We start from the raw sequence: 10,081 nt of genomic DNA, 5'->3' as shown, positions 1-10,081 counted from the left end.
ATATTGTGAGTTATTGCTGAACCATATAATATACACTACCAGTCAAAAGTTTGAAAACGGTAAGAGGCTGCATTTATTTGATCAAAAATACAGAGAAAAAAGTAATATTGTGAAATGTTTTACCATTTAAAATAATTGGTTTCTGTTTTAATATACTTCATTTATTTTTATGATGCAAAGCTGAATTTCCATCAGTCTTAACTAGTTTTCAGTGTCACATGATCTTTCAGAAATCATTCTAATATGCTGATTTATTATCTTTTTTTTTTTCTTGGCTTCTTGAATGCAACAAAAGTTAAAAAGAAGAGCATTATTTTAAATAGAAGTACTTTCTAACAATATACACTACCATAAAAAAAATTGGGGTCAGTAAATTTTTGTCCTTTAAGAAATGAAAACTTTTATTCAGCTAGGATGTGTTAAATTGATAAGAAGTGATGGCAAAGATTTATATCGTTAGAAAAGATTTATATTTTTAATAAATGATGTTCTGTGTAACTTGTAATTCACCAAAAATCCTGAAAACGGTATTGCAGTTTCCAAAAAATGATTTGTCATTGCAACTTTGCCAACATTAATAATTCTAATCATAAATCAGCATATTAGAATGATTTCTGAAGGATCATGTGAGAGTAATGACTGATGGAAATTCAGCTTTGCATCACAAAAAAAATTATATTTTAAAATGTATCAAAATAGAAACCCATTATTTTAAATGCTAAAAATTATACCAGCCTTCATAACCATAAGAAACATCTTTTAAAAATATTACAGAATTATTACTGCTTCCAAATGTTTGACTGGTACTGTATTTATAATTTTTCCTTCAATCATTTTATTTATTTCTATCACCATAACTCATGCAAATTATATTTTGACTAGTTGGTGTACAAATACTCAAAAGAAAAATGTTATTTTTTCATTTTATTTTAAGGTGCTGCAAACCCTTATACTGAAGCTAACTACAAGCCAGCCTTTTTATCAGACGATGAGCTGAAGCACCTGATATTAAGGGTAGGTGAGCTAAAGAAAAATCCTTTTGTGCTGAGCTGAGTGACAAACCCTGGCTGTGACTCACCAGTGATTCACTCTGCATCTCAGGCTGCTGATGGTTTTCTGTTCGTTGTGGGCTGCGATCGGGGAAAGATCCTTTTTGTGTCAGAGTCCGTCTACAAAATTTTAAATTACAGTCAGGTAAGGCCTTCTAAAGCTACTATGATTCCCCGCTGATCATCAGACTGTGAAGTGACTCCCAGCGTTGCCTGATTTCTCCATCAGAATGACCTGATTGGCCAGAGTTTGTTTGATTACTTGCATCCTAAAGACATCGCAAAAGTCAAAGAGCAGCTCTCGTCATCCGACACAGCCCCGCGCGAAAGACTCATTGATGCTAAAAGTAAGTTAGCACCTGCTAAAAAAAAATACACTGTTAGGCAGACAAACCATAAAAGCTCAAATATGCTGTGTGACTAGTAGAGTAATAGACCAAAAGACTATGTTTATATCTTGTTTAATCATCTTATAAATGTATGAGGTGGCAAGAGGGGCCTTTTAGCTCGCAAATGAGAAACAAAATCATTTTAAAAGGAGATGATAATTTAATATAAATTTACAGTAGCATCAACAAATTATATTTTATTACCTAATGGTTCTTCTATTGCCTTCTAATGGAAAATAATGTCAAAGGCGAAAAAGTAGTGTATGCCAGCCTTTAATTACATACTTTTCACAATTTTTTTTTATCTTATCTGACAGTGCATTGTTATTTCCTCAGCTGGGCTGCCAGTCAGGACAGACATTGCCCCATGTCCCTCCAGACTGTGCTCAGGGGCCCGCCGATCCTTCTCCTGCAGGATGAAGTGCAATAGGCCCCTTGTCAAAATGGAGGACAAAGATTTTCCCTCGACTTGCTCCAAAAAGAAAGGTAAATCAGTTCTTTCGTTGTATAAATAAAAAGAAAAAGTTTCCATCATACCTATCGTTTTCTGTTGCTCCCTGCAGCCGACCGCAAGAGCTTCTGCACCATCCACAGCACTGGCTATCTGAAGAGCTGGCCGCCCACAAAGATGGGCTTAGATGAAGACAACGAGCCTGATAACGAAGGCTGTAATCTCAGCTGCTTGGTGGCCATTGGCCGATTGCATCCTCATATTGTCCCGCAACCCATGAACGGAGACATCCGGGTGAAGGCCACAGAGTACGTCTCACGCCACGCCATTGATGGGAAGTTTGTTTTTGTGGACCAAAGGTAAGTAGTGACCACAAGGTGGCCTTAATAGTAGCGAAATCCGTGTCAATGGAAATCAACACAGTGAAGAATTTTGCCGGATAGACTCCTGATGGCAAAAATCATTTCTTCGCATTAGGTTCACGTTCGGTCGGATTCGTAATTTAAAAACCAAAACTAAAGATATGCAGCGCATGAGGCACTCATTCTGAGAGTTTTTACTCACCACACATTAAAAATTCTAAATTATAATTATGAAATTTTTCCTTTAAGAGGTGTTTTGGAAAGCGGCTGGCAAGAATGGCTACGGAAAATGTGACCAAATCTTAACCTGGTTAAAAAAACGCCAGCGCACTATAACTATGACGTGCTTGCATAATGTGATATCATTTTCCAGACTCGAAATTACATTAGTAAGCTTTGGTAATTGGTTTGGATATGTTTGTTTTGTCTGCCACTGGATAAACTGATTTGAGACAAATGTTTGGGATCCGTGCTGACTTTACGACCGATCTTGATGTTAGCGTGACAGCTTATTTGGTTTTGTGAGCACAATGCAGGTCAATATCCAAATATAGCCATGGATAAATGATGCGGAAGGTCACGGCCTGGCTAGAGGCGGAAATATAGGGCACACGATGCACCTAAAAATACACTCTGACAAAGACACTGCCTGTCATTTATATATCAGTTGCATCTGTGGATTCCTCATATTTATGTATGCGGTCTTAAAAGTCGCTATGAATGGCTCCTAATTGATGTCATTAACATGAAAGATCACCAATCATCGTCCAAATCCTGTAATATAGAGCAGCCAACATTCCCAAAAACCGCAGTACTGTTTACAAAACTTGAGGCCCAAGTTGTCCATCCAATAGAGCACCTCACGTTTGGTAGAACGGGATTAAAAAAGGTTAAAAAAGCTTTTCCTCTATGCCCTGCCTTTCTGAAACATGTCGATTTGTACAAAGCTCACCGTTCTGAAAAGCACAGCGCGCTCTGATTGGCCAACTATCCAATGCACTGTGATTGGCCGAGTACCTCAAGCGCATGAAGCAGTTGTTACGCCCCTTACCATGTTTTGAAACGCACCGCATCTCCATGACATTGTGAGAATAAAAGTCACGCCTTCTTTATTTGCAGAAAAATTTGGGCGGTGTTATGCAAATCCCAACACGGTGGCATAGGTATGAGGGGCGTGATTAATTGTGGCACTTTAGGTAGCCGCGGATGAGTCTTAAAGCACGCCATATTACGGATTTTTAAAAACGAGCTTTCGTGCGGTGTGTAACACGGCTGTTCACAAGTGAATGAACATCCTGCAGAGATTTAAACCTGAAAGTGCGTCGTGTATAAAGTCGTCGTCTCTCAAGAGAATGATTGAAACAAATTGCTTTTAAAACAAGTTAGTTGACGTCAGAATGAAATGGCATATCACCCGCCCACTTGTTGCGTGCACGGACCTGGGAAAACTCGATTTTCCGCACAAACACTGCTTCACAAATTAGTGTCATGCAAAGCAGGTGTTTGTAAAAACCAATTGTTGAACGAATCATTTGGGAGTCGTTGTACATATAAGGTAAAATATAAAGACAAATAAGACAAAGGAACAGTTCAAAACTCATCATATGACCCCTTTAAACATATACCGTTTTTGCTTAATGTGATCTTGCAGTTCACATGTATCTACTTCCCAACACTGTATGTGACAGATGCTTATTTTCATTTCAGGGCCACAGCCATTCTTGCTTATCTACCTCAAGAGCTGCTGGGCACGTCGTTCTATGAGTATTTCCATCAGGATGACATCGGACATCTTGCCGAATGCCACAGACAAGGTAACATTAGAGCAGCGCTCTCCATACGGTGTAGCACAAGCAGATTTCTGTGTCTGACCTCGCTCGTCTGTGTTGCAGTGCTGCAGATGAGAGAGAAGATCAACACCAACTGTTACAAGTTCAAGATTAAAGATGGCTCTTTTATAACTTTAAGAAGTCGCTGGTTCAGTTTCATGAACCCTTGGACCAAAGAAGTAGAATACATAGTTTCGACTAACACGGTCGTCTCGTGAGTGCACAAAATCGCTAATGATAAAATAAAGCGCCATGATGTTCTCGTGGCTTCGTTTAGTAACTTGAACGGCTGTGTTTTCAGAAGCGGTTCTCTTGATGGAGCAGAGCCTGGTTATCCTCAGCTCACTGCCTCCCCCCAGAGCATGGACAGCGTCCTCACAGCAGCTGACGGTGGGCAGATCCTAACACAACACGTACTAACCAGACGTAACCAGTTACCTGCTACAAGCCATTTTTCAGTTCTGCAGCACGGCCAATCAGAAAATACTTTTAATAAAAGGATACAGCTCATATTTGAATACAATTAAATAAGGATTAAATATAATTGTTATATTGAATGAAATGTAATCGTTATATGTAATTAAGAAATAATTAAATGCATAATTAAAATTATAATTAATTGCCTACAGGGTGCCGTTTAAAGTACATATTTCCTTTATAACTAATTTATTTATTAATAATTTATTTATTATTACTAATTTAATAATAAATAAATACAGAATACAATGATGAAATGAAAGTTTATATCACATTTAAGTCTTCCATTCACCTATTTAATAAATACTAACTTCAAGTATGTTTATAGTGTGTTGTGAAAAAAGACTTTAGAAACAAGGGGCACAATTTATCACAAAATTCTATTGTAATTGTAATATGTTATTAAATGATTACATATAAATGGTATAAAATTATCAAATAAAAACATACGTTAAGACTTTGAATTTTAAGTGTAAATTAACACCTGACTGCACTACTAAGATTGCAACTGTTAGGAAAAAAAAATCACAGAAGACTAAAAAAAATTAGCAGGCAAGCAATAGTAGGATGTAAGCAACACTACAGCAAACTAAACTGATCACGGGTGTGTTAGATTTGTGTGAATAAACCAGGATCTTATTGGTGGCACCGATGGGCCCCCAAATAAAATTCTCCTTAGGGCCCCATTTAGGCTTGGGCTGGCCCTGCCATAAGCTACGAGATTTGCTGCTTATTAATAATTAGCAAGGTAATTAAGTTTAGGCATTGGGGTGGATTAAGGATGTAAAATATGTGCTTTATAAGAACTAAAAAACAGCCAATATGTTAATACTAGGCAAGTATCACCAAAATACTGGCGTATATACAGTTTTTACTGTATTTTTGATCTTCCACAGGTTCCGGGAAAACTGTCCCTGGAATCCCTGGAGGCACAAGACCCGGAGCGGGAAAGATCGGCCGCATGATCGCTGAGGAAGTGATGGAGATACAACGGTGAGCTGATCGCTTTGCACAGATCAAGTCTAATAATCCAGAAGTGAGTTATGATCTTAGTGACACTGCAGCTGGTTTTATCTTTTATTGATATGATTGACAGGATAAGAGGCTCATCTCCTTCTAGTTGTGGCTCAAGTCCCCTCAACATCTCCAACAGCACACCCCCTCCTGACACGTCATCACCCGGGGGCAGGAAGGTAACACTTGGACACTGTGACCCTCGTGATACAGAAGACACATATACCACCCAAAAAAATTCATTTATTTTTGCATTAATGCATTTACTCTCTGCTTTTTTTGTTATTGAAGCTCCAGAAAATTCATGTCAAATTATATTAATGTGATAAATGTGTATATATATAACAGCATCTGTTTTTTTTACTGCTCAGATTTCAAACGGTGGAAGTCCAGACATTCCTTCAGCAGGGATGGTGTCGGGTCAGGACAGCATAGGATATCCTTACTCTAACAGCTCGATTTTAAGTAAGTTTTGAAGTTGATCTGATCGCCGATTGGTCAGCTTTGCTTTGGAACGGTTCACAATACTGCGTCTGATCCACAGGTGATCAGTCACACATCGGTATCGGTGACATCATGGACGAGCCGGGCTCCAGCAGTCCCAGCAGCGACGAGGCTGCCATGGCCATCATCATGAGCCTGCTGGAGGCCGACGCAGGCCTGGGAGGTCCCGTGGACTTCAGCGACCTGCCCTGGCCTCTGTGAGAAGACCTTCACCCGGTCCTGACGGGGGACTACATCCAGCCATGACCCTGACAATCAACGCATGCGGACAGGTTTTTTTTTTTTTTTGGTGACTTTGTTTTCGACACGGTGCCTCAGGTAGCTCCACACACGCTAATATCTCTTTGGCCTCATTGTACGGCTAATGTCAAATTAGTGATTTTGTCACTATTTCACTTTCATTGAGAACAAATGGTTTTATAGCACCTGGTTGGGACACAACGTTAGAGCAACATCATTAGTGTTGATACGGCATATAAGGGCATTGTTTCAGTCTACAGAAACTAAATACCACAAATCCTGTTGGGCTCGGTTTTTGTTTATATATCCACCTCGGCATTTTTATTGTTTCTGCATATTTGCTTATTATAAATCAAATGTGTATCATAGATGTGTATTCTAACAGTATTTTATTTGAATGTACATGATTGTAATGAACTGAAAGGGCAGTGATTTATTTTTTAAAATAAAAAGTGTATATATATATTTCCCTTAAAAAAAAAAAAAAAATCATACCCATGACCAATTTTGTCATATTTTCTGATCTGCGTTATAGTAAATAGTATTTGCTAACTTTAAAGTCTAGTCAGTATTTTGGCTTGTGTTAGATCACTGTTTATTGTGTACTTTAAAGGGCGTTCATTATGCCTCCTTTTACAAGATTTAACATTGGCCTTGGATGTCCTCAGAATGTGTGTGTGTGTGTGTGTGTGTGTGTGTGAAGATTCAGTCCAAAATACTCCACAGATCAGTTATCATAACAGCTGGAAAATGTCATTTTTGGGGTATGATGTGAATCCCGTTCCACCAAACGTGAGGTGCTCTATTGGATGGACAACTTGGGCCTCAAGTTTTGTAAACAGTACTGCGGTTTTTGGGAATGTTGGCTGCTCTATATTACAGGATTTGGACGATGATTGGTGATCTTTCATGTTAATGACATCAATTAGGAGCCATTTAAGAGGCAGAGAGCTGAAACCATTAAGTTGCTCAAGTTCAAGATAATTTGCGATTTAAACAATACTCAATAGGTACCAAGGGGGCAAACTGGTGCAAAGAAATTATTTGTCCCACCATTACAGCCTGAACCGTGGACAGAAGACATGTTGGATTCATGCTTTCATGTTTACACCAGATTCTGAATCGCAGCAGAAATCAAAGCACACCAGACAAGGCGATGTGTTCCTAGTCTTTCTTGTCCAGTTTTTGTGAGCCATACAAATTCTAGAGTCAGTTTCTTGTTCTAAGCTGACAGGCATGGCAGCCGGTGTGGTCTTCTGCTGTGTGTTACAATCAACTGAACTAGTCCATTCCTGCATTCTGGCATCAACGAGGCACAGAACTGATGCTCATTGGAAGTTTTTCGGACCATATTGATGATACTAGGTTGTGCATGAAAAGTACCAGGAACTCCTTTTAACCAATTCATTGTTTGATCCGTGTTACAGATCATGTTCTTTACAAAACTCAAAATCTGCATTTTTTTACTTTAAGATCTGCTTTTAAAGTGAATACCAAGTATCCCTAAATTTAAGTTTACAGCTGCCGCTAATTGTATTTCGGTTTGCATATATTGTGTAACAAGCAATTTTTTTGCCCCATGTGTTACACAACCATAACAGTTTCCATTATCATTCTTGGTGTCACTAAAAGCAACCGAAAATCTAATTTTGTGTGTCAAACACTGCAGATTACATTATATATCTTTATTAATACAATGATTTTCAAGCGCTTGAACAGACAGATCTTGAGCAGATAAATTAACGTAGACTAAGAAAAACACTGCATTCATTCACCAGGCAAATGGACCTCCCGAGGAGACGCAAGAGTTTGAGGAGATCAAGGGGAGACCTTTCCAAAAGAAGAAGTGGCACCAAACCCAAATGCATCAAGTGTAAAAGAACTTCAAAATTATACGAATTCAACTCATTGCAGTAACAATATAGTAAAATAACAATAGTAATAATTAATCATATAACAGGCCCAATTACAAAATAAGTGAGGTTGCTAACTTCATTTCAAACAAACAAAAATAAATTTCCTTTGGTCAAGTAAAAAAAGAACAGCGAAGACGGAACAGGAGAGCACTGCCCATGCCAGTATCTCAAGTCCATGATGTTGTTGTTTTTTTTTCTTTTTCTTTTAAATACAGTAACTAGACAGTTGAGGCTCTAAGGCTGTGGAGGAGGTGCAGAAGGCAATCTGGTTATAGTGTCACTCTGTTTCATGCTGCAGCATGCTGTGAAGGGGCGTCTGCTCTCAGACGGCAGGCGAGGGGACGTCGGGGTCGGGCTCGTTGTTGAAGTTGTTGCTGTAGTGGTGGCCAGGGGGAGGGTGGTTGGGAAGAATGTCCAGTTCATCTACTTGTGGTCCAGGGTTCATCACCACGAGCTGGTCCTGGGGAATGTCTGCCGCCGCCGCCGCCAGGTTCGTGATAGACTTGCTCTTCACGCACTGGAAGTCCACGTGTCGACTCTTGCCTTCCTCCTTCTCCCAGGACATGCGGATGAAGGGTCTTTGGACGTAGTTGTAGATGACTTCGGGTCGGCCACCAGGACGCTTTTTCACTTTCTCTTTGTATGTTGGATAACCTACAGATTGCAGATTTGATATTCAAAAGCTGTGATGTGGGTCATAACCGTCAAGGTAAGAGTTCGCTAAAATTCGGTCATTATATCTATCCTCATGCAAAACCTTGCCCTTACTTGTAGCCATCAAATTAAACATGGCACCTTTTGTATAGAGGAAGATTGAGCCGCATCCTGCTTTGTACATATTCAAAAACATGTTTGGTTTTAATTGTTTACACAATATATGCGGGTGAATTGTGTATATTTATGTATATATAAATACACACACGTATAGAATATATTTACGCATTTATATTAATATAATTGATATCAAATGTATATATTAAATATATAAATGTAATTTTTTTTTTTCAAATATATACATGTGTATTTACATAAAATATTTTGCTTACACTTGTGTACTGTGTATATTTATTATATTTCGGATGTGATTAATCATTTGACAGCAATAATTTTAATACAATAACAAAAATCTTTATGACCAATTGTTACATTTGATAACAGCTGCCATACCTGACTCATGGTTACTTCAGAGAATAACATTTTTTTTGGGTAAGCTATCCCTTTAAAATTGTTAAAATGAGATTTATTCATTCATTCAAATATGCAATGTTGTAAAAAATAGTATGCAAGAAAAAGGATTCTTACCTTCGATACCCAGTCTAATTTTTTTCAGTCCTCGCTCTTTTAAAACTGATTTGGCTACATCGCGGTTTTCAATGTATTTGAAGAAACGATACAGTTTTGTACTGTAGATAACTAAAAGAGAGGAAAAAAAACATTCGTTTTAATTCATCGCCTAAGCTTCAGACTTACAAACCGGTTTTAGTCTTCTGAAAGTATTTTTGTAACAATGTTTTAGTCTGTTGTTAAAAAAAGCATACAGTCCATTGAACGCACTGTAATTCTGTCCCGGTCTTGCTTTTTATTTTTATCAAAAATGAAACAAGCTGCCAACCTGGCTGAGGTCTATAAATCACGATAAGCTTAATAGTTTGCTCAATTTTCAACCACAAGACAACAGAAAACAGTTTGTGAACAATGTCATGTAAAGTTACATTTGCACAAGGAATGCCATTCACTGTTCAGATTATTTGGGCTAGAAAAAAAATAAATAAACAGGAGCATTTTGCTAAACAGATGTACTGTACTACATATTTTACTAATCATGTTGTCATGACATTAAATATATAAAT

The 10,081-nt window shown here is 38.1% G+C and overlaps 3 protein-coding genes across 3 annotated transcripts in view; 1 reads left to right on the top strand and 2 right to left on the bottom strand.

Annotated features, from left to right (window-relative positions):
- The window catches only part of LOC122348902 (aryl hydrocarbon receptor nuclear translocator-like protein 1), a 12,408-nt gene extending 5,599 nt beyond the window's left edge, over positions 1-6,809 (top strand). The window contains exons 5-16 of the mRNA XM_043244792.1: positions 933-1,014; positions 1,102-1,194; positions 1,279-1,396; positions 1,775-1,924; positions 2,002-2,248; positions 3,959-4,065; positions 4,144-4,294; positions 4,382-4,470; positions 5,454-5,550; positions 5,654-5,750; positions 5,943-6,036; positions 6,116-6,809. Coding sequence (XP_043100727.1) covers positions 933-1,014; positions 1,102-1,194; positions 1,279-1,396; positions 1,775-1,924; positions 2,002-2,248; positions 3,959-4,065; positions 4,144-4,294; positions 4,382-4,470; positions 5,454-5,550; positions 5,654-5,750; positions 5,943-6,036; positions 6,116-6,276 — 1,486 coding nt within the window. The 3' untranslated portion in view covers positions 6,277-6,809. The remainder of the gene's footprint in view (positions 1-932; positions 1,015-1,101; positions 1,195-1,278; positions 1,397-1,774; positions 1,925-2,001; positions 2,249-3,958; positions 4,066-4,143; positions 4,295-4,381; positions 4,471-5,453; positions 5,551-5,653; positions 5,751-5,942; positions 6,037-6,115) is intronic.
- Positions 1-10,081, bottom strand: part of LOC122348901 (receptor-type tyrosine-protein phosphatase S) — an 819,186-nt gene that overhangs the window by 366,586 nt on the left and 442,519 nt on the right.
- The window catches only part of LOC122348865 (BTB/POZ domain-containing protein 10-like), a 10,263-nt gene continuing 8,167 nt past the window's right edge, over positions 7,986-10,081 (bottom strand). Inside the window, exons 7-8 of the mRNA XM_043244754.1 lie at positions 9,534-9,644; positions 7,986-8,885 (exon numbers count right to left, since the gene is read on the bottom strand). Coding sequence (XP_043100689.1) covers positions 8,554-8,885; positions 9,534-9,644 — 443 coding nt within the window. The 3' untranslated portion in view covers positions 7,986-8,553. The remainder of the gene's footprint in view (positions 8,886-9,533; positions 9,645-10,081) is intronic.

Source organism: Puntigrus tetrazona, chromosome 7 (genome assembly GCF_018831695.1).
Source record: "Puntigrus tetrazona isolate hp1 chromosome 7, ASM1883169v1, whole genome shotgun sequence".
NCBI lineage: Eukaryota > Metazoa > Chordata > Actinopteri > Cypriniformes > Cyprinidae > Puntigrus > Puntigrus tetrazona.
Note: the sequence above shows the minus strand (reverse complement) of the source record. Positions and strands in the feature narration are given on the sequence as shown.